This window comes from Balaenoptera ricei, chromosome 3, assembly GCF_028023285.1.
Source record: "Balaenoptera ricei isolate mBalRic1 chromosome 3, mBalRic1.hap2, whole genome shotgun sequence".
Taxonomy (NCBI): Eukaryota; Metazoa; Chordata; class Mammalia; order Artiodactyla; family Balaenopteridae; genus Balaenoptera; species Balaenoptera ricei.
Window position 1 is genome coordinate 176,817,180 of NC_082641.1, and position 23,829 is coordinate 176,841,008.

General features: G+C 45.0%; 1 protein-coding gene across 1 annotated transcript; it reads left to right on the forward strand.

Annotated features, from left to right (window-relative positions):
- Window positions 1-20,669: 20,669 nt before the first annotated feature.
- Window positions 20,670-23,500, forward strand: CLEC4G (C-type lectin domain family 4 member G). Its single transcript, XM_059919850.1, has 9 exons — window positions 20,670-20,724; window positions 21,056-21,157; window positions 21,463-21,516; window positions 21,707-21,769; window positions 21,906-22,010; window positions 22,350-22,439; window positions 22,658-22,806; window positions 22,921-23,036; window positions 23,326-23,500. Exons 1-9 carry the CDS (start codon window positions 20,670-20,672, stop codon window positions 23,462-23,464), a joined length of 873 nt encoding a protein of 290 aa, XP_059775833.1. The 3' UTR covers window positions 23,465-23,500.
- The last annotated feature ends 329 nt before the right edge of the window (window positions 23,501-23,829 follow it).

The following is a 23,829-nucleotide window of genomic DNA, read 5'->3' on the forward strand; positions in this document are numbered from 1 at the left end:
AGTGACAGTTTTACTATGTCTTTTCCAATTTGGATTCCTTTCATTTCTTTTTCTTCTCTGATTGCTGTGGCTAGGACTTCCAAAACTATGTTGAATAAAAGTGACAAGAGTGGGCATCCTTGTCTTGTTCCTGATCTTAGAGGAAATGCTTTCAGCTTTTCACCATTGAGTATGATGTTAGCTGTGGATTTGTATTTTTTATACAAATTTAATGGTTACTTCCCATTGATAATTATTACAAAATATTAGATATTTTCCCTGTGTTGTACAATATATCCCTGTAACCTATCTTACATCCAATAGTTTGTACCTCCCACTCCCCCACACTTATATTGCCCCTCCCCTTCCTCTCCCCACTGGTAACCACTAGTTCTCTATATTGTGAGTCTGTTTCTTTTTTTGTTGTATTCACTAATTTGCTGTATTTTTTAGATTCCACATATAAGTGATATCATACAGTGTTTGTCTTTCTCAGTCTGACTTATTTCACTTAGCATAATGCCCTCCAAGTCCATCCACGTAGCTGCAAATGGCAAAATTTCATTCTTTTTTTATGGTTGAGTAGTATTCCATTGTGTGTGTGTACATATGTATATATATATATATATATATATATATGTATATATATATGGCACATCTTCTTTATCCATTCATCTTTTGATGGACACCTAGGTTGTTTCCATGTCTTGGCAATTGTAAATAATACTGCTATGAACATTGGGGTGCATATATCTTTTTGAATCAATGTTTTTGTTTTTTTCAGATAAATACCCAGGAGTGGAATTGCTGGGTCATATCACAATTCTATTTTTAGTTTTTTGAGAAACCTCTGGACTGTTTTCCACAGTGGCTGCACCAATTTACAAATTTCTAATTCATGCCTCTATGAGAAAAAAATCATCCCATTGTTGGATGAAGGGAATCCTCTCAGAGATTCTTCAAGAAAGGCTAGTGGGTACAGAGTTCCTTATTTCTTGTACGTATTTGAAGGACAGCTGGGCTGGATATCGAATCCTTGGTTCACACTTTCATTCATTGAGTTCTTTTTTTTAATGCTCCTCCATTGTTGTCTTGCTTTGAACATTAGTTTTGAAAAGTCTGATACCAGTCTAATTCTTATGACTTTGTAAATTATTTGATCTGGAAGGCTTAAGGATTTTATCTTAATCTTTGAAATCAAGTAGCCTGACTGGAATATGTCTCAGAGTTGACCATCTGGGTTAATTTTCCCAAGTACCTGGCCAGCCCTCTCAGTGTGTAATTTCAGGTGATTTTCTATTTCTGGAAAGTTTTTGGATTATGATTTTAAATATCAGCTCTGTTTTCTTGTTTTGTTTTCCTTCTTCAAGGACCACAATAATGCATGTATTACTCCTTCAGTGTCTGAAATTCCATTTCTGTTCCTTTCCCTTTGATGCCTTTTCACTTCTTTCTTCATGTCATTGTCACTTTCTTTTCTTTGCTTTGCTTTCTGGTTTTTTTGGGCCGTGCCATGCAGCATGCAGGATCTTAGTTCCCTGACCAGGGATTGAATCTGTGTCCCCTGCATTGGGAGTGTGGAGTCTTAACCACTGGACCACCAGGGAAGTCCCCATTGTCACTTTCTTAGTTGTTTTTCTGCTTTTATCCAATGCCCTTTATTACACTTTCATTTGAGTTTATTCTCTCTTGGGTACCTTATAATTTATTCTGCATTTCTGAAATAATTTTTTCTTTTTCTTCCACTTATTTCCTGAGTTGATTCAAATCTCTCTTCATCTACCCCTGTTTTTCTTTTCTGCCCACATCAGTACTTGGTTCTTTAGTTTTTGAATTTTTGATGTAAGATGATTTTTCATATCCTCAAATGCTTGTTTGTTTGAATATATTTAATTCTCTTTAAAGTGTTGACTTACGGTTTTCTTTACTTCCTGATTCCTTTTCTGGGGGACTTTTTCCTCAGCTGATTTGTGTGAATTTTCATTTTGTGAATCTTTTAAATTACTCTCTCTGAATTTACTATTTTCCTTTTGTTCATATGTGTCATGTATTGGGGATGTTTTATGAGATAGGCAGCTCAATGTTACCTGCTTATGTCAATGCAGCAAAATCGACTTACTTTAGTGGATTTTGTTTTGGTTTGTTTTGTTGGTGGCAGGAATAGGTGGCGAGACCTGCAATTTAAAAAAAATTTTTATTAGAGTATAGTTGGTTTACAATGTTCTGTTAGTTTCTGCTGTACAGCAAAGTGAATCAGTTATACATATACATATATCCAGTCTTTTTCAATTCTTTTCCCATATAGGTCATTACAGAGTATTGAGTAGAGTTCCCTGTACTATACAGTAGGTCCTTATTAGTTATCTATTTTATATATAATAGTGTGTATATGCCAATCCCAATCTACCAGTTTATCCCTCCCCCTGACCCTGCTTCCCCCTGTGGTAACCATAAGTTTGTCTTCTACATCTGTGATTCTATTTCTGTTTTGTAAATAAGTTCATTTGTACCATTTTTTTTATTCCACCTATAAGTGATATATGATATTTGTCTTTTTCTGACTTCACTCAGTTTGACAATCTCTAGGTCCATCCATGTTGCTGCAAATGGTGTTATTTCATTCTTTTTTATGGCTGAGTAATATTCTATTGCATATATGTACCACATCTTCTTTATCCATTCATCTGTTGATAGACATATAGGTTTTTTCCATGTCCTGGCTATTGTAATCTGTGCTGCTATGAACATTGGGGTGCATGTGTCCTTTCAAATTATGATTTTCTCTGGATATATGCCCAGGAGTGGGATTGCTGGATCATATGGTAGCTCTATGTTTAGTTTTTTAAGGAACCTCCATGCGGTTCTCCATAATGGTTGTACCAATTTACATTCCCACAAACAGTGCATGAGGGTTCCCTTTTCTCCACACCCTCTCCAGCATTTACTGTTTGTAGACTTTTTGATGATGGCCATTCTGACTGGTGTAAGGTGATACCTCATTGTAGTTTTGATTTGCATTTCTCTAATAATTAGTGACGTTGAGCATCTTTTCATGCACCTCTTGGCCATCTATATGTCTTCTTTGGAGAAATGTCTATTTAGATCTTCCACCCATTTTTTGATTAGGTTGTTTTAATTAATTAATTAATTAATTATTGTCTGCTTTGGGTCTTCGTTGCTGCACATGGGCTTTCTCTAGTTCCGGCGAGTGGGGGCTACTCTTTGTTGTGGTTCACAGGTTTCTCATTGCAGTGGCTTCTTTTGTTGCGGAGCATAGGCTCTAGGCACGCAGGCTCAGTAGTTGTGGCGCATGGGGTTAGTTGCTCTGAGGCATGTGGGATCTTCCAGACCAGGGCTCGAACCTGTGTCCCCTGAATTGGCAGGCAGATTCTTAACCGCTGCACCACCAGGGAAGACCCTGTTTGTTTGTTTTTGATATTGAGCTGCATGAACTGTTTGTATATTTTAGAGATTAATCCCTTGTCGGTTGATTCATTTGCAAATATTTTCTCCCGTTCTGTGAGTTGTCTTTCTGTTTTGTTTATTGTTTCCTTTGCTGTGTAAAAGCTTTTAAGTTTAATTAGGTCCCATTTGTTTACTTTTGTTTTTATTTTCATTACTCTAGGTGGGAGACCTACAATTTTGTCTTGAAGGCCCTACATTTCCCCCCTTTGCTTCTGTTCCCTTTTTGCTTCTGTTCTTCTTCAGAAGAAACCAACCCTGCTGACACCTTGATCTTGGACTTCCAGCCTCCAGATCCAAGAAAATTAATTTCTGTTGTTTAAGCCCCCCAGTGTGTGGTACTTTGTTATGGCAGACTGAACAAACTAATACAAATGAAACAGGAGGGAAGGGGACAGGGCACAACCTTTAAAGGAATGACATAGCCCGAGGACATGACATAAACTGATTAGAACCAAATAGGTCCAAGATGGCAGATGAGTCAACTTCCACTAGACCTTGAGCTTCAGTATACGCTCATTGTAGCACATCAGTAAGCTAAATGACAAACCCACAGGCGTCATGACAGTTCCAAGGCCGACCATAAAGGTCAAAAAGTGGGCGGTGGCCCAATTTCTGGAAATCCCCACCCCTTCCCCAAAATAGCTGGAATTCTCCTCCCATTCATTAGCCTTTGAAATTACCCACCTCTACAAAAACTGACAACCCCGTACCCTGGTGCCACTCTCGCACTCTGAGATGACCCACGCTCTGTCTGTGGAGAGTGTTTCTCTCTAAATAAATCCACTTCCTACCTATCATTTTGTCTCACTGAATTCTTTCTGCGATGAGACATCAAGAACCTGAACTTCATTAAATCCTGAGACCAGGTGTGTGCTCTCAGTTAAATGACTGTGGGTTCAAGTCCCAATCTGGGTTTGGGCTGGGTTCGAGTCCCAGCGTGAGGGTTCAAATCCCAATATGAGTTACAGGGTTTCACAATGACTAAATATAGTGTGGGATCCTGGATGCAATCCTATAACAGAAAAAGGACACTGGTGGAAAAACATGAAATCTAATGAAGCCTGGAGTTTAGTTAATAGTATTGTACCGGGCTTCCCTGGTGGCGCAGTGGTTGAGAGTCTGCCTGCCAATGCAGGGGACGTGGGTTCGAGCCCTGGTCTGGGAAGATCCCACATGCCGCGGAGCAACTGGGCCCGTGAGCCACAACTACTGAGCCTGCGCGTCTGGAGCCTGTGCTCCGCAACAAGAGAGGCCGCGATGGTGAGAGGCCCGCGCACCGTGATGAAGAGTGGCCCCCGCTCGCCGCAACTAGAGAAAGCCCTCGCACAGAAACGAAGACCCAACACAGCCAAAGATAAATAAATAAATAAATAAATTAATTAAAAAAATATATATCCCCCAATAATCCATCCCCTTTAAAAAAAAAAAAAAAAAGTGACAACAATAAAAAAAAAAAATAGTATCGTACCAGTAAGAATTTTCTCGCTGTGACAAATGTATGACGGTAACGTAAGACGTTATTGACAGAGGAAGCTGGGTAAAGGGTACACCAAACTCTCTGTATTGTGGTAGCAACTCATCTGTGATTCTAAAATTATTTCCAAATTAAGTTTCTTTAAAAAGACTCAAAAAAATCTATTTAAGATTCTACTTATATGAAGTACTTAGAAGAGTCCAATTCATAGAGACAGGAAGTAGAATGGTGATTGTCAGGGGCTGGAGGAGGGGGATGGAAAGTGAGTGTTTCATGGGGACAGAGTTTCTGTTGGGGATGATGGAAAATTTCTGGAGATGGATGGTGGGGATGGTTGCACGACAATGTGAATGTACTTAATGCCACTGAACTGTTCATTTAAAAATGGTTAAAATGACAACATTGTGAATCAACTCTACTTCAGTTTTTATTTATTTATTTATTTATTTATTTATTTATGGCTGTGTTGGGTCTTCGTTTCTGTGCGAGGGCTTTCTCTAGTTGCGGCAAGTGGGGGCCACTCTTCATCGCAGTGCGCAGGCCTCTCATTATCGCGGCCTCTCTTGTTGCGGAGCACAGGCTCCAGACGCGCAGGCTCAGTAGTTGTGGCTCACGGGCCCAGTTGCTCCGCGGCATGTGGGATCTTCCCAGACCAGGGCTCGAACCCGTGTCCCCTGCACTGGCAGGCAGATTCTCAACCACTGCGCCACCAGGGAAGCCCTCTACTTCAGTTTTTAAAAAATAAATAAAATGGTTAAAATGGTAGATTTTTATGTCATGTATATTTTACCACAATAAAACAATTTTATCAAAAAATCTATTTAGGATTTTAATTGGGCTAGCATTGAATTTATAAATTCATTTAGGGAGAATTAAACTCTTTAAAATACTGAGTGTTCTTCTGGGGAACTCACTTTTTGTCTTGATTTGTTCAGACACATTCTTAGGAGAATAACAGCTTTATTCATAGTCTTGTTATGATTATTCTTTAACTTTCAAGGGATTTTCGTATATTAGGTAGAGGATTTGTTTCTTATTTTCCAATGTTCACTGCTAGAACATAGAAACTTGTTCCCTTGTACGTTAATCTTGGTGAGTCCTCTAATTAGTCCAGAAGTTAAGTCCCTAGGACTTTCTGGAAATATGATCACTGTTAACATTCACTTTTCCTTTCCAATATTTTTAGGTCTTATTTACTATTGCACTGGGAAAATAGCAAGACGGGCATCCTTATTTTGTTCTTGATTTTACCAAAAATGTTTTTCATAATTCACAAGTAAGACATTTCTGTGGGTTCCTGGAAATTGCCACTTATCAAATGAAGGAAGTTCTATCCTGTTCTTTGTTTACTTCAGCATTTGTTTTCTTGTGTTTATCTTTTTTTTTCTAATGAGGAATGAGTGTTAAATAGATATATTTCATAATTGCAACGTGGAGGGGACAAAAATAAATTGTGGAAGGATGTAGACCACATGGTACTTTTTTTTTGTTTTTGTTTTTTATAAATTTATTTATTTATTTATTTTTGGCTGTGTTGGGTCTTCGTTTCTGTGCGAGGGCTTTCTCCAGTTGCGGCGAGTGGGGGCCACTCTTCATCGCGGTGCGCGGGCCTCTCACCGTTGCGGCCTCTCTTGTTGCGGAGCACAGGCTCCAGTCGCGGAGGCTCAGTAGTTGTGGCTCACGGACTTAGCTGCTCTGCGGCATGTGGGATCTTCCCAGACCAGGGCTCGAACCAGTGTCCCCTGCATTGGCAGGCGGATTCTTAACCACTGCGCCACCAGGGAAGCCCCATGGTACCGTTTAGGTAAAGCTTCCAGATGTGCAAAACAACTCCATATATTGTCTAAATGCACACATAATTCAGATAGGTTTTAATAGAATAAACACCGAGTTCGGGAGGGCATTTTCCTTGGGAAAGGAAGGAGAGAAATAAGACCAGAGGGGGCATATGGGGCTATCAGCTATAATTTATTTACTTTTAAGAAGATCTCAAAAACACGAAGGAGTCAAAACCTGATAAAGCTGAGTGAAAGGCATGAGGGTTTTCATGTTTTTCTCTGGCATACCTTTGTGCGTGCTTAATAAAAAAAGCACGCCAAAGCAAAACCAAAACTAACAGCAGCAACCAAAGCATAAGATATCCTTTGCACCGAGCTGGGTTCCCTGGTGACTAGTAAGCTTCCTGTCTCTGGAGAGAATGGAAATCACAGAGTGGTCTTGGCCTTGGGACTGAATCCCGTGACTTTCACCTTCCTCCCATACTAGTTCAAACCCCTTGTCTGCACGATTCAAGTCCTTGTATGATCTGGCCCCAGCTGGCACCCCACCCTCAGACTACTGCCCCTGGATTAGTCTCAGCTTCTCTGAAGAGTCCTAGACCCTCTCTCCTCCCAATCTTTGCAAGCGTTAATATCATGCTAGGAACACTCTTTCATCCTCCAGAATAATTCTGGCTTTTTTCTCCAGGCATCACCTCCTCCCGGAAGTCCTCCAGGATCCTGCAGCCTGAGTCAGATGCCTCTAGGGGTCCTCATAGTCCCCTGTGCCTCCCAGACTCATCACATGGTTTTAAAGTCCCTGGTCAGGTAACCTAAATGGGAAGGAAATCCAAAAATGAGGGGATATATGCATACGTGTAGCGGATTCACTTTGCTGTACAGTAGAGACTAACACAATATTGTAAAGCAACGATACTCCAATAAAAATTAATTTAAAATTCATTTATAAAAATATGGCATTCTAAAGTCCCTGGTCACATGTTTCCTACCTCCCTGCTCCCTGCCCCCCCGCCGCCCCCCCTCCCCCGCCATGGGTCTCCCTTCCCTGGAGTGAGCCAGGGCTAAAGGTTAGAGGGGTGTGGCCAGGCTTGTGCCTGGGACCTCCCTTTCCCTTTAATTTCCCCTGTGACAAATTCTGGGCACAAGACAGGGAGTGGACAGCCTTCTGGTTGCCTGGCAACACTGGACATCTCCCCCGACCTCCCCAAGGCAGCTTCAGCTACAAGTATATACAAGAGAGACCCATGTTCCTGCCTCCTTGCCTTTGCCTTGGCTGTGCCCTCTGCCTGGTAGACCCTTCCTTTTTCTGTCAACAGTGCACAAGTCCTTGATGGCCCAGTTCCCGTGCTACCTCTTTCAGAAAACCTCTTCTCATGCCCCCAAACAAATTCATTGTTTCTCCTCCATAAGGGCTGATGAATCCTTTCCAGCTAGATCCTTTCCTAAGAACATATTCTGGTGAGATTGTGCAACACTTGTGGATTTTTTTTTTTTCTTCCATTTCCTCCCACTGAGCCCTCATCCCTCCTGAGTACTGCTGTCCTGGAGAGCCCCAGGAGGAGGGTGTGCCCTCCCTGAAGGTCCTGCCCCACTGTAACCTCCTGCTGGTAAGGCAGCTGTCAGCCCCTGTTGATTCAGGTTCCATTTCTGATGACAAAAGCAAGATGGATCTTGTGTCCCGGAACCAGAGGACTTTTAGGAAGAGGAGCGGGACCCTCCCATTTTGTGGGCAATAACCTTCCTCAGCCCTGCATTGGTCTCTGAGTACTGCTGACTTTTAATGTCTAACCATTCTTCCCCACTCTGTACTACAGGCAGCCTCTCTGACTGAGGCAGGAGATAGATGGGCTCCAGATTAGGTATTTACAACTGGCTTCCTGTTTGCACTTTGAGATGGAAATAACAACAGAAACAGGATAAATAGCCAGGCTTTGTCCCCTGAGGACACTTTAAGATAACAGTCACGGCAGGAACAAAGAGGGGCTAAACCCTGCTTGAGGAAAAGATCAAGAGGTCATATATGTCCCATCCTTGGGGCAAGGGAGACACTGCACCTGTGCAGAAAGGCTTCTTGGGGTCAAAAAAGAGGGGGCAGCACCCCATGATAGGTGATGCCAAGGCCCCCCATAGGCCTCTGGGCTGGAATCCATCTTGGAAAAAAGTTGTGCACACGTGTTGGGGAGGGTCCTAGGGCAGGTCAGGTGTGGAAAAAGAAACCAGGTAATTGGCCAGAGGTAAACAGAGACCCGGAAGAACTGCCCTATATGAATGATGGAACCGCCTCTTAACTGCACTGCTCCTCATTAGGGAGGACGCCCAAGCCCTTTTCTCTACAGGTGTGTATCTCTGCCTTGCTTCTGTCTTAACTAAACAAACTGTCTCTCTATGTGCTCTCCCACTTGTGCTGTGCTGTGTCTCTAATAATAAACTTTGTGCCTGTTTTTACAGTTTTTGCCTCCTTGAGAAATGCATTTTTCAGTGGGAGTAAGAGCCAGGGGAAATTTGCTTCTAGTCTCTAGCCCTTGCTGGCCTAGTGGCTAGGAGTCCTGGTTTTCATCCAGGCTACCCAGGTTCAATTCCTGGGCAGGGAACTAAGATCTCACTTCAAGCCACCGCTCACTGCTGCTGCCTCTCCAAGATCATGATGTGGGCGATACACATGCTTACACACTTGGTGTGATTGTGTGTGTAAGTTACAGAAATGTCCCGGCGCTATGCATCTCAAGTGGTTTCTGCTTTTTGCCATCCTAGGTTACTGGGATCTAGACCACGGCTGCTTCTGCAACTAGTTTATTACTCATTTGTTTCAGAGTGCGTGCCCACCGAGTTTTACTTATTCACTAGTGAGGTTCTATAAATTAATAAGAAAAAAGAAAAAGAAAAAGAAAAAGAAAAAGATGGGTAAAAGGGTACAATTTATAGAAAATCAAACCAGAAGAGTGAATCAACATATACTGATACTCAAAATCTCCAGGAGTCAGGGAACACAATCAAAAACCACAATGAGATTCAGCGAGAGGAGCAAAACGAATTAAAACATAAACAGTGATAAAAACGTAAAGACTCTTTTTTAACTAAGGGGGAGAAAAGAGAGAGAGAGAGAAGGTGGGGAAGGGGGGGATAACGAGGGATTGAAAATGAAGCCACTAAGGATTTCACTTGACAAATCAGGTTTTTTAATAGAATTTTAATTTTTTAAATAAATTTATTGTATTTATTTATTTTTGGCTGCGTTGGGTCTTTGTTGCTGCGCGCGGGCTTTCTCTAGTCGTGGCAAGTGGGGACTACTCTTCGTTGAGGTGCGCGGGCTTCTCACTGCGGTGGCTTCTCTTGTTGCGGAGCACGGGCTCTAGGCACGCGGGCTCAGTAGTTGTGGCTTGTGGGCTCTAGAGCACAGGCTCAGTAGTTGTGGCGCAAGGGCTCAGTTGCTCCGCGGCATGTGGGATCTTCCTGGACCAGGGCTCGAACCCGTGTCCCCTGCATTGGCAGGTGGATTCTTAACCCCCAGGGAAGTCCCTGTGAGTCTGTTTCTAAGAAATCCTTTCTACCGGATATTTTCCCCAAAGTTTGGCTTTGCAAATATTTACATTTAGATCCAGCTGGGCTGGGGTTGATTGTCTTATTTGCCATGACATGGCCTTCAACAGGGGATGGCACATAGTAGGAACTCAAGAAATATTTGTTAAATGAATGCATAAGAGGCCATAGTAGGTACCTTGTTCTGTATCTCAGCCCGCATGTCCCTTGGAGGGATTATAATCGTCCTCCTGCAAAGGACTGCATTGCCTTGTGGGTATCTGGACCCAAAAGGCTGCCCATCTCATTGGTCAGACCCTGGAGACCAGTCTTCAACAGCGCCACTGTGTAGTTTGGAGAGGAACTGCAAGAATGGTCTGATTCAGACCCAGTCTCCACTTGGGGTGGAAACCTTTCTGCTCCCTCTCCTCCCACACTTGGTTTTTAGAGTCCCTAAAGATTCTTGGACAATTCAAGAGAAAGGAAGGAAAATCTGAGCTGCTTGCGAATCAGGAAAGTAAGAGAGAAAGCCATTGATTAGAAAAAGAAATGAGTTTATGCAACATTTTGTTTCAGTAACATAGTAATTGGAATTCTTGGTTTAATGTGTGACTTCTACAAGGGCAGAGATTGCAGCTGCTTCTTTGCGATATCCACAGCCGTTGGACTGTGTCTGGTACCTAGGAGGTGTTGAATAAATGTCTATTAAATAAATGAGAGTAAATCTCTGAGCCTTTGCTCCTGTTATTTTCTTTGGCTGGAGTGTGCTTCCTCCAATATGTTCATGGCTATTCCCTTGTTTCATTTGGATCTCTGCTTAAATGTTGCCCCTTCCATCCTTCCTTCCTTCCTTCCTTCCTTCCCTCTCTCTCCCTATCTTCCTGGTTTTATTGGAATATAGTTCACACACCATATAATTCACCTGTACAATGCAGTGGTTTTTATTATATTCACACAGTTGTGCATCTATCACCACAACCAATGTAAGAACTTTATATAATCCTGAAAAGAAACCCCGTAGCCCGTAACCATTACCCTCCAGTTTCCCCCATCACTCCTAGCCTTAGACAATAACTAATCTACTTTCTGCCTTTATAGATTTGCCTCTTCTGGACATTTCTTATACATGGAATCATACAATATGTGGTCTTCTATATTTGACTTCTTTCCTTTAGCATAATGTTTTCAAGGTTCATCCATGTCATAGCATGTATCGGGACTTTGTTCTTTTTTTTAAGGCTGTATGATATTTCATCATTTGGATGTACCCCATCGTGTTTATCCATTCATCAGTTAATGGACATTTGGCTTAGTTCCACTTCTTCGCGATTATGAATCACACTGCTATAAGCATTCATGTACAAGTTTTTGTGTGGATGTAAGTTTTCATTTTTCTTGGGTACATACCTATGTGTGGAATTGCTGGGTCACATGGTAATTCTATGTTTAACTGACTGAAGAACTGTCAAACCATTTTCCAAAGAATATTGCATTTTCACAAAGACCTTTCCTGATCGTCCTAAAGCAGCTGCTCCAAATCACTCACTACCTCCGTACACTACTTCATTTTTCCTTCACTCCCTGGTGGGATAGTATAGGATAGTGTATATACTTATTGCTCTATGACACTAGAATACATGGTACATATTCATTTGCTTACTGTCTTCCCTTCCACAAGATTGTAATATCCATTAAAAATGGGAATTTTGGGGCTTCCATGGTGGCGCAGTGGTTGAGAATCTGCCTGCCAATGCAGGGGACACGGGTTCGAGCCCTGCTCTGTGAAGATCCCTCATGCTGCGGAGCAACTAGGCCCGTGAGCCACAACTACTGAGCCTGCGCGTCTGGAGCCTGTGCTCCGCAACAACAGAGGCCGCGATAGTGAGACGCCCGCGCACCGCGATGAAGAGTGGCCCCCGCTTGCCGCAACTAGAGAAAGCCCTCGCACAGAAACGAAGACCCAACACAGCAAAAATAAATAAATTTATAAAAAAAAAAAAAGGGAATTTTGGCCAGTTCTGTCCATTGCTGAATCTCCAGTGCCTAGGAAAGTGTCTGCAATAGGGTAGCACACACACTAGACAAGCAGGTGTCCCGGAAGCCACAGGAAGTTTGGCATGGCCACCTGCTAATGTGCCTCAGAGAAATCCACAAGATGCCTGGTTCTGAGTAGAAGCAGTTGCAGTGGTCAACCCAAGTCACTGGGAAAGCTGCAGTGCCAGAAGCCAAATGACTGCATTCACACCTGAGTGGGGGCTGAGATTCTGGAGACAAGGGTCACGCTTCTGAGAACGTCCAGGTTGAAAGGAAAAAAGGGCCCGTCTGCTCTGTCTTGGAACATTCTCTGACATACCCAACTGCCAGGGGAAAGGGGCTCCCCTCCCTACTCACCCCATACTCCAGACTGCGTTTGCTTGGAGTACAAGAATGTGCTTGTTTATGTTTATGACTGTTTCAGTTATTTATGCGAGATAACAAATCACCCTACAACTTGGGGCTTAAAACTCACAATTCCATGGGTTTACCCAGTGGCTGCTTTCCTGGTCTAGCCTAGAATCGGTTGCATTGTTGCACTGGGATGGCAGCTGGAATGGCTGGAAGAGCCAAGAGGATCTTTGCTGCTGGCCGCCAGCTGGACCACTTTCCCCTCCACGTGGCCTCTCATCCTCACGGATCAAAGCCAGGCTCTCTAACAAGGAGACCTGTAGCATCCCAGGAGCTCGTGTGTGGAAGCCGCAAAGCACCCTGGGGCCCAGACTCGGAAGTCACGTGTTGGTTCTTCTGCACGCCCACTTTTGAAAGCAAGTCACGTGGATAGTCCAGATTCTGAGGGAGAGGAAATTGATTCCACGTGACGTGAGGAGTAACAAAGTCACATCGCAGAGAGGCTTGTGTAGGAGATGGGTGGGATTTGGCTGGGATCTTTCAGTCTCCCACAGTAACTAAGAGAATTGTCTCTGTGGCGGAGGAACATGGCTTTGGGTCAGGGCACCAACACCTCTTGGTTGGGTAGCCTTGGGCAAGCCAACTTTCCTGTATGAGCTCCGGATTCCTTCCCGTGAAGTAGAAGCAATCCAGTTTTATCATCACCTGACAATCCGCCTTATAGTTACCGCCAGGAAAACGGGCTACAAATCAGCAATTCTAAGATCTTTTCTGGCAGACTCTCTCCATGAAACTGGACAATTCATTTAACTAGAGGTCCCAGTTGATCTTGGATGGCAACCATGGAAAGATCATAATATCAACAGCAAAAATAATAGCAGCTACCTCTTATGGAGACCTGCCAGGCTGAGTGTATTACTCTGCTGGTCTGTAGAAACGGCCAAGGAGTCTTTGGGTCACCCCAGAAGCAGAGCCTGAGATAAGGATTTGAGGACTTGTAGTTTACCTGGGCGGTGGTTCTAGAAGCCCCTGGAGGAATGTAGGGAAGTGGGAGAGGGAAGAGAAAGAGCCAATACAGGATGAGCTCAGGAGCTGAATCCCACTGGGGACCTTGGGAAGACGGTGCAGAACACATGACTCTGAATTATACTAATGATTGTCTTCCTTTTTTAAAAAAAAAAATTCTCATCTCTTCATTTTATTTTATCACATCTGTCTCTCTCATGCCTTTCTGAAACAAGGCAAGAGAATAGGCATCGAATAAAATTTTTAAACGCGAAGTGGATACGGTTTGCTATTTCTGAGGGTTGTTGAGGGGATGCCAGAAGGTGTGTGTAGGCACTTACAAGGGGGGCTGCAATGCAAGAAGTGCTCCTTACAAAAAAACAAAAATAAAAACATTTTTCCTTCTCAGTGAGCCCAACCCTGGCCACCCTACTTGCTGGTCACTGCCCCAGCCCAGCACTCCAGGGTCCTTTATCCAACTTGACTTGTCTTCCTTTAATTTTTTTTTTTTTCGTAGCACTTGTGACTTTTTAATACACAATATTAGCGGTCTCATCCTCAGCATATGAACACTGGGGACTGATCAGTCTTTGCTTGTGGGGGCCTGTCCTGTGCATTGTAGGATGTTGAGTAGCATCGTGAGTCTCCAACCCACTAGATGCCAGTAGCACACCCACCAATTGCGAAGAGCACAAATGTCTCCTGACATGTTCTATACCCCCTGGGGAGATTAATTGCCCTCAGTTGAGATCCACCATGCTATTCAACTTACCTTTTATTTTTTATTTTATTTTATTTTATTTTATCTGAACTTAAAATGCTTTATTTGTTTACCAGCAAATGGTAACACTTTGGCATATGCCAGGCTGGTGGCTTGGGTTTTCCTCAAGACTTGTTGTTGTTACACTTATTCATTTGGTTTTCTGGTTTTTTTTTTTTAATGTTTATTTATTTATTTTCTTATTAGTCATCCATTTTATACACATCAGTGCATACATGTCAATCCCAATTGCCCAATTCATCACACCACCATCCCCACCCCACCCCCCGCCGCTTTCCCCCCTCGGTGTCCATACGTTTGTTCTCTATGTCTGTGTCTCAATTTCTGCTCTGCAAACTGGTTCATCTGTACCATTTTCTAGGTTCCACCTATATGCGTTAATATACGATATTTGTTTTTCTCTTTCTGACTTACTTCACTCTGTATGACAGTCTCTAGATCCATCCACGTCTCAAGAAATGACCCAATTTCGTTCCTTTTTATGGCTGAGTAATATTCCATTGTATATATGTACCACATCTTCTTTATCCATTCGTCTGTTGATGGGCATTTAGGTTGCTTTTAGGGAGTGTTCTAATTTCATTCTTTTACATGTAGCTGTCCAGTTTTCCCAGCACCGCTTATTGAAAAGACTGTCTTTTCTCCATTGTATATCCTTGCCTCCTTTGCCAGAGATTAGTTGACCATAGGTGCGTGGGTTTATCTCTGGGCTTTCTATCCTGTTCCATTGATCTATATTTCTATTTTTGTGCCAGTACCATATTGTCTTGATTACTGTAGCTTTGTAGTATCGCCTGAAGTCAGGGAGTCTGATTCCTCCAACTCCAATTTTTTCCCTCAAGACTTCTTTGGGTATTCGGGGTCTTTTGTGTCTCCATACAAATTTTAACATTTTTTGTCCTAGTTCTGTAAAAAATGCCATTGGTAATTTGATAAGGATTGCATTGAATCTGTAGATTGCTTTGGGTAGTATAGTCATTTTCACAATATTGATTCTTCCAATCCAAGAACATGGTATATCTCTCCATCTGTTGGTATCATCTTTAATTTCTTTCATCAGTGTCTTATAGCTTTCTGCATACAGGTCTTTTGTCTCCCTAGGTAGGTTTATTCCTAGGTATTTTATTCTTTTTGTTGCAATGGTAAATGGGAGTGTTTCCTTAATTTCTCCTTCAGATTTTTCATTATTCGTGTATAGGAATGCAAGAGATTTCTGTGCATTAATTTTGTATCCTGCAACTTTACCAAATTCATTGATTAGCTCTAGTAGTTTTCTGGTGGCATCTTTAGGATTCTCTATGTATAGTATCATGTCATCTGCAAACAGTGACAGTTTTACTTCTTCTTTTCCAATTTGTATTCCTTTTATTTCTTTTTCTTCCTTGATTGCCGTGGCTAGGACTTCCAAAACTATGTTGCATAATAGTGGTGAGAGTGGACATCCTTGTCTTCTTCCTGATCTTAGAGGAAATGCTTTCAGTTTTTCACCATCGAGAATGATGTTTGCTGTGGGTTTGTAGTATATGACCTTTATTATGTTGAAGTAGGTTCCCTCTATGCCCACTTTCTGGAGAGTTTTTATCATAAATCGGTGATGAGTTTTGTCAAAAGCTTTTTCTGCATCTATTTAGATGATCATATGGTTTTTATTCTTCAGTTTGTTAATATGGTGTATCACATTGATTGATTTGCATATATTGAAGAATCCTTGCATCCCTGGGATTAATCCCACTTGATCATGGTGTATGATCCTTTAAATGTGTTGTTGGATTCTGTTTGCTAGTATTTTGTTGAGGATTTTTGCATCTATATTCATCAGTGATATCGGTCTGTAATTTTCTTTTTTTGTAGTATCTTTGCCTGGTTTTGGTATCAGGGTGATGGTGGCCTCATAGAATGAGTTTGGGAGTTTTCCTTCCTCTACAATTTTTTGGAAGAGTTTGAGAAGGATGGATGTTAGCTCTTCTCTAAATGTTTGATAGAATTCACCTGTGAAGCCATCTGGTCCTGGACTTTTGTTTGTTGGAAGATTTTTAATCACAGTTTCAATTTCATTACTTGTGATTGGTATGTTCATATTTTCTATTTCTTCCTGGTTCAGTCTTGGAAGGGTATATCTTTCTAAGAATTTGTCCATTTCTTCCAGGTTGTCCATTTTATTGGCATAAAGTTTCTTGTAGTAGTCTCTTAGGTTGCTTTGTATTTCTGCGGTGTCTGTTGTAACTTCTCCTTTTTCATTTCAGATTTTATTGATTTGAGTCCTCTCCCTCTTTTTCTTGATGAGTCTGGCTAATGCTTTATCAATTTTGTTTATCTTCTCAAAGAACCAGCTTCTAGTTTTATTGAACTTTGCTATTGTTTCCTTTGTTTCTACTTCATTTATTTCTGCTCTGATCTTTATGATTTCTTTCCTTCTGCTAACTTTGGGTTTTGTTTGTTCTTCTTTCTCTAGTTCCTTTAGGTGTAAGGTTAGATTGTTTATTTGAGATTTTTCTTGTTTCTTGAGGTAGGCTTGTATAGCTATAAACTTCCCTGTTAGAACTGCTTTTGCTGCATCCCATAGGTTTTGGATCGTCGTGTTTTCATTGTCATTTGTCTCTAAGTATTTTTTGATTTCTGGAGTGATCTCTTGGTTATTTAGTAACGTATTGTTTAGCATCCATGTGTTTGTGTTTTTTACGTTTTTTTCCCCTGTAATTGATTTCTAATATCATAACGTTGTGGTCAGAAAAGATGCTTGATATGATTTCAATTTTCTTAAATTTACTGAGGCTTCATTTGTGACCCAAGATGTGATCTATCCTGGAGAATGTTCCATGCACACTTGAGAAGAAAGTGTAATCTGCTGTTTTTGGATGGAATGTCCTATAAATATCAATCAAATCTACCTGGTCTATTGTGTCATTTAAAGCTTGTGTTTCCTTATTAATTTTCTGTTTGGATGATCTGTCCATTGGTGTAAGTGAAGTATTAAAGTCCCCCACTATTACTGTGTTACTGTCGATTTCCTCTTTTATAGCTGTTAGCAGTTGCCTTATGTATTGAGGTGCTCCTATGTTGGGTGCATATATGTTTATAATTGTTATATCTTCTTCTTGGATTGATCTCTTGATCATTACGTAGTGTCCTTCCTTGTTTCTTGTAACATTCTTTATTTTAAAGTCTATTTTATCTGATATGAGTATTGTTACTCCAGCTTTCTTTTCATTTCCATTTGCATGGAATAACTTTTTCCATCCCCTCACTTTCAGTCTGTATGTGTCCCTAGGTCTGAAGTGGGTCTCTTGTAGACAGCATATATATGGGTCTTGTTTTTGTATCCATTCAGCAAGCCTGTGTCTTTTGGTTGGAGCATTTAATCCATTCACGTTTAAGGTAATTATTGACATGTATGTTCCTATGACCATTTTCTTAATTGTTTTGGGTTTGTTTTTGTAGGTCCTTTTCTTCTCTTGTGTTTCCCACTTAGAGAAGTTCCTTTAGCATTTGTTGTAGAGCTGTTTTGGTGGTGCTGAATTCTCTTAGCTTTTGCTTGTCTGTAAAACTTTTGATTTCTCCATCAAATCTGAATGAGATCCTTGCCGGGTAGAGTAATCTTGATTGTAGGTTCTTCCCTTTCATCACTTTAAGTATATCATGCCACTCCCTTCTGGCTTGTAGAGTTTCTGCTGAGAAATCAGCTGTTAACCTTATGGGAGGTCCCTTGTATGTTATTTGTCGTTTTTCCCTTGTTGTTTTCAATAATTTTTCTTTGTCTTTAATTTTTGCCAATTTGATTACTATGTGTTTCAGCGTGTTTCTCCTTGGGCTTATCCTATATGGGACTCTCTGTGCTTCCTGGATTTGTTTGGCTACTTCCTTTCCCATGTTAGGCAGATTTTTTACTATAATCTCTTCAAATATTTTCTTGGGTCCTTTTTCTCTCTCTTCTCCTTCTGGGACCCCTATAACATGAATGTTGTTGCATTTAATGTTGTCCCAGAGGTCTCTTAGGCTGTCTTCATTTCTTTTCATTCTTTTTTCTTTATTCTGTTCCATGGCAGTGAATTCCACCATTCTGTCTTCCAGGTCACTTATCCGTTCTTCTGCCTCAGTTATTCTGCTATTGATTCCTTCTAGTGTAGTTTTCATTTCAGTTATTGTATTGCTCATCTCTGTTTGTTTGTTCTTTAATTCTTCTAGATCTTTGTTAAACATTTCTTGCATCTTCTCGATCTTTGCCTCCATTCTTTTTCCGAGATCCTACATCATCTTCACTATCATTATTCTGAATTCTTTTTTGGAAGGTTGCCTATCTCCACTTCATTTAGTTGTTTTTCTGGGGTTTTATCTTGTTCCTTCATATGGTACATAGCCCTCTGCCTTTTCGTCTTGTCTATCTTTCTGTGAATGTGGTTTTTGTTCTACAGGCTGCAGGATTGTAGTTCTTCTTGCTTCTGTTGTCTGCCCTCTGGTGGATGAGGCTATCTAAGAGGCTTGTGGGAGTTTCCTGATGGGAGGGACTAGTGGTTGGTAGAGCTGGCTGTTGCTCTGGTGGGCAGAGCTCAGTAAAACTTTAATCCACTTGTCTGCTGATGGGTGGGGCTGGGTCCCCTCCCTGTTGGTTGTTTGGCCTGAGGCGACCCAACACTGGAGCCTACCCGGGCTCTTTGGTGGGGCTAATGGCGGACTCTGGGAGGGCTCACGCCAAGGAGTACTTCCCAGAACTTCTGCTGCCAGTGTCCTTGTCCCTTGGTAAGCCACAGCTGCCCCCCACCTCTTCAGGAGACCCTCCAACACTAGCAGGTAGGTCTGGTCAGTCTCGTATGGGGTCACTGCTCCTTCCCCTGGGTCCAGATGCACACACTACTTTGTATGTGCCCTCCAAGAGTGGAGTCTCTGTTTTCCCCCAGTCCTGTCGAAGTCCTGCAATCAAATCCCGCTAGCCTTCAACGTCTGATTCTCTAGGAATTCCTCCTCCCGTTGCCAGACCCCCAGGTTGGGAAGCCTGACGTGGGGCTCAGAACCTTCACTCCAGTGGGTGGACTTCTGTGGTATAAGTGTCCTCCAGTCTGTGAGTCACCCAACCAGCAGTTATCGGATTTGATTTTATTGTGATAGCGCCCCTCCTACTGTCTCATTGCGGCTCCTCCTTTGTCTTTGCATGTGGGGTATCATTTTTGGTGAGTTCCAGTGTCTTCCTGTCGATGATTGTTCAGCAGTTAGTTGTGATTCCGGTGTTCTCAAAAGAGGGAGTAAGAGCATGTCCGTCTACTCTGCCATCTTGAAGCAATCTCCAACTCACCTTTTAATTATGTTCATTATTGGCTGTCTGTCTCTCCCTACCCCCTACTGGAATGTTAACTCCAAGAAAAAAGGAATTTTCTTCTTTAGTTCATTGCTGTATCCTCAGTTCCTTGATCGATACCTGGCATGTGGTAGGTGTCCAATATTAGTTGAAAGAATGAATGACATTTGGAGGGTTTTGTGCTTGGGGATGGTGCCAAGGCTTGCCGTGCATAACCTCATTTCTTTATCACAGCATCCCTTGGAGGGAGGCCTTGTCACTGTCCCCCTTTGCACCGAGGAGAAAAACAGAGGCTTCTAGAAGCTGCATATGGACACCCTACACACACACCCAATAGTAGAGTCCAGAAGCTTAGCTGGCCTCCATGCAACAACTGGCTGTGTTCTCCCTTCTAGTCGAAGAGGACTGAATAAAGGTCAGGGTCAAAGGTAGCTTCTGGCAGGCATCTGCAGGGGAGTTGAGGAGCCATGAGCAGCTGGCATGGGGTTGGGGGGCGCACACCTGAAGGGGCTTTCTCAGGTACCCGCAGGGAGCTGCCTTGAACTTGGCTGGGTTCATCTTGTCCCTCTCAGGAGGAAGGCCAACGCCAGACCTATAAGAGATGCGGACTGAGCTCCAAAGTGAAGCCCCAGCAGAGCCTGGAAATGGTTGCTGGAGCACGTGCCTGGTGATGGTGGGGGTTGGGGATGAGTGCCCAAGAGGCTGGGACTACACGCACGCGCGCACACACACACACACACACTTCACTCCTCCCACTCCTTCTACCCTCCCTCAACCCCCCTCAACTCCCCACTTCCCCTCCCCACCCCACCCTTACTGCAGTCCAGCCCAGCTCAGCCCAGCCCAGCCCAGAAAGGGCCCATCGCTGTGATTGGTCAGTGGTTCTCTGTACCAGGAATTGAGACACAGGAGATGGGAAGGAAGGAAGAGGGTGGGTGGGGCGGGGAGAGGGATGGGGTTACTTTTGTATCTACTCCCAGAGCTGGGTGCCTGCTCACCATGGACACTGTCGGGTACAGCAAGTGGGACGGCAGGCTGGAGGAGGTCCCCGGAGGTATGAGCAATGGGGCTGCCTCACAGATCCCCTTGGGTCCCTCTCTGACCAGTGGTTTGGGGTTTGATGGGAGAATGGAGAGGATCAGCCAAGAGAGGGCCTAAATAGTGAGTGCAGGAGAGACACCACAGGCCCTAGAGCCAACTGGACCTGGATTCAAATTTCAACTCTGCCACTTAGGGGCTGTGTGACCACAGACAAGTTACTGTACCTCTCTGAATCTCAGTTTCCTGGGAGGAACCCAAGCATCCAGGGCTCAGTCCTCAGGGCCCAGGGATCCAGGGTGGTCCTGGTATTGGAGGAGCTCAGGAGTCCATCCGTGTTATCCCAGGGCACTGGGGACGCTGGGGACAGAGACCCCTCCTCCTGGCCCTGGCTCTCTTGGTGGTCACAATCCTGTGGACCCTCGTTCTGAGCGTCCTGTTTTCCAAGGGTGAGTGACTGGATGATGGGGGAGGTCGTGTCCAGCCCCCCTGGGGACATAGACCTTTTCTCCGTCCCTAAACACACCAGCCAGGTCCCAGGCCCTTGCCTGGGTCTGAGTGTGAACACCTCGGAACAGAGTTTGTGTGCACCCATGTGTGTGCATATGTGCCTGTGAATGTGTTTGTCCTTTGTCGGTGTGTGTGCACATCACGTGTGCTGCACGCCTGTCCACCCACTCTGTGCGTCCGGTGATCGGGGTCCCCGCACCCCTCGGGCCGCGGGGAGAGTTCCCGAGTCCCCCTCTCTCCGCAGCCTCCACAGAGCGCGGGGCGCTGCTCGGCCAACAGGATCTGCTGAGGACAAACTGTACGTGCAGGACAGGGGCTCTTGGGTCCCCAAAGTTCGGGGGCGGAAGGGTCTTGGACCCTGGCGTCGGGGTAGTGGGTGGGTCGGTGGGGATCTCACAGTCTGCAAGGCTGGCCCTGGAGTTGGGTAGGGTCCCGTGAGTCCCCGAGGGTGACCTGGAGTGTGTGGGGCGGACGGGGGATCGTTCCAGCCTCGAAGCAGACGGTGGTGCTGGGTGTCTTGAAGGAGGAGATCCAAGCCTGCAATAGCTGCTGTGAGACTGGTGGACCGAGGGGGCGGGGCTTGTGGCCGGGATTGGAGGAGGCGAGTGGGAGCGGGGCTCCTGGCGCGTAGTGGGGGCGGCGGGCTGGTCTCAGATGTCCCGCCCCCATCCTCGCCCCCCTTCCCAGGCCTGGGGACTCAGACGCAGCTGCAGACCGTGCGCACCAAGCTTAGAGAGGCACAGTCGAAGCTGATCCAGCAGGAGAGCGCCCTAAAAGAACTGAGCGAGCGCGGTGAGGGCGGGACATTGCCATGATCCCTGACCCCTCACCCCGGCTGTTACCCTACCCTTGATTCACCTCCGGACCCCTCTGTGACCCCCACCTATCCTGTGATCCTGACCATTGACCCCAATCGTGTCCTCCATCCTGACCCTGACCTCTGGATTCTGACCTTGACTGCAACTCCTAACCCCAACCGCAACTGGACCCTACCCAGCTATAACAGTCCTGGACCGTGATGTCATTCTTGACCTTGGCAATGACCACGGAAGTGGATGCTGACCTTAACTAACCATGACCCTATTACTGATGCTGAGCCTAGCTATAATCTGGACTCCTTTTACCTCGCAGTGACCCAGAGTTTGGCTGAAGCCGGTAGGGACCGTGAGAACATCCGCAGTGAGCTCTTCCGGGCGCTGGAAGGAGTCCGGCTCGGGAACCGTGAGCACGATCCGGAGGGGTGGAGGGGAGAGGCGAGGACAAGTGGACCCCGCCCTTGGGCCCCAGGGTTCCCTGATCTGCCTGGCCCCGTCCTTTAACCTTGGCCTGGTCTCAGTGGCTCCGACCCTGAGCCCGGGGGTCCAACACTCCCCTCCCCAATCCTCACCATCTGCTCCATTCGGGAGCAAATGACCTCTTTGATCCTCGCCACCCTGCAGGCTCCTGCGAGGAGTGCCCCAAGTCGTGGCTGCCATTCCAGGGCTCCTGCTACCTTTTCTCCACCCAACGGGCCACGTGGGTGGAGGCGCAGCGCCACTGCGAGGGCGCCAGAGCGCACCTGGTGATTGTCGGGGGCCTGGATGAGCAGGTGCGCAGCTCCGGCTTTGGGGGGCGGGGGGGCGGGGAGAAGGAGTTTACCTGAGAGGGCGTGGTTGGGAGCGGGGCGGGACGGACGCGAGGCTCAGTCTCCCCTCTTGCCCAGGGCTTCCTAAGTCGGAACATTGGTGGCCGCGGTTACTGGCTGGGCCTGAGGGCCGTGCGCAGGGCGCGCAGGATCCAGGGCTACCAGTGGGTGGACGGAGTCCCGCTCAGCTTCAGGTGAGGGAAGGGACTTGGGGAGGCTGACAGTTCGGATCCTAGGAGAAGCGCTTCGGCCAGATCTCAGGGCCTACTTAGGGATGGGCGGGCTAGATAGACCCCAGGAAGTGACTAGGGTTAAATTCTGGGGTTAGAAAGTTATATCCCAGGTGCGTGTGCTCAGGTTAGACCCTCAGGATGTCTAGGTTAGACCCAAGCAATAAACAGGCTAGACCCCGGAAAGGAAGGCTGGACCCCGTGGCCATCCTCAGCCTAGCCTCCCAGCAACACCTCCGCCAAACCACTGCAGCTACTGGAATCAGGGGGAGCCCAATGACTCGCTGGGGCGCGAGGACTGCATCATGATTCTCCGCACGGGGATGTGGAACGACGCACCGTGCGACAACAGGGACGACAGCTGGATCTGTGAGAAGAGGCTCAGCTGCTGATCTCCCCCAGTGCCCCAGAGTCACGCCCACTGGCACTTGTCCAATCGCCTGAGCCGCTCACCGTCCTGGCTCCGCCCACCACCATTAATTTCCCACCCCACCCACAGCGTAGGCCAGTAACTGCACTCTGAGACCTCCGCTCCAGCCTCACTGCAACCCCTCACGCGTGGACCTCAGCTAGTCTCCACCCACTCCAAAATCTGAGCTCCCCGGCCCTGTGATCTGACCCTATCGCCCTCCCTAACCAAGGTCAAGTAACTGAGGGATGGAGCTGTTTGATTTACTTGTATTTTACCATGCAGATGGAAGGCCTCAAAGATAGGGATTTTGAGAGCTTTCTTCGCAGCCCGAGGGAGCCTCAATAA

Bases quoted from the DNA above. Each gene is read 5' to 3' on its own strand.
- CLEC4G (XM_059919850.1), top strand. From the start codon at position 20,670: ATGGACACTGTCGGGTACAGCAAGTGGGACGGCAGGCTGGAGGAGGTC. The intron at 21,158-21,462 runs GTGAGTGACTGG...CTCTCTCCGCAG, and splicing joins GAGCGTCCTGTTTTCCAAGG to CCTCCACAGAGCGCGGGGCG. The intron at 22,807-22,920 runs GTGCGCAGCTCC...CCTCTTGCCCAG, and splicing joins TCGGGGGCCTGGATGAGCAG to GGCTTCCTAAGTCGGAACAT.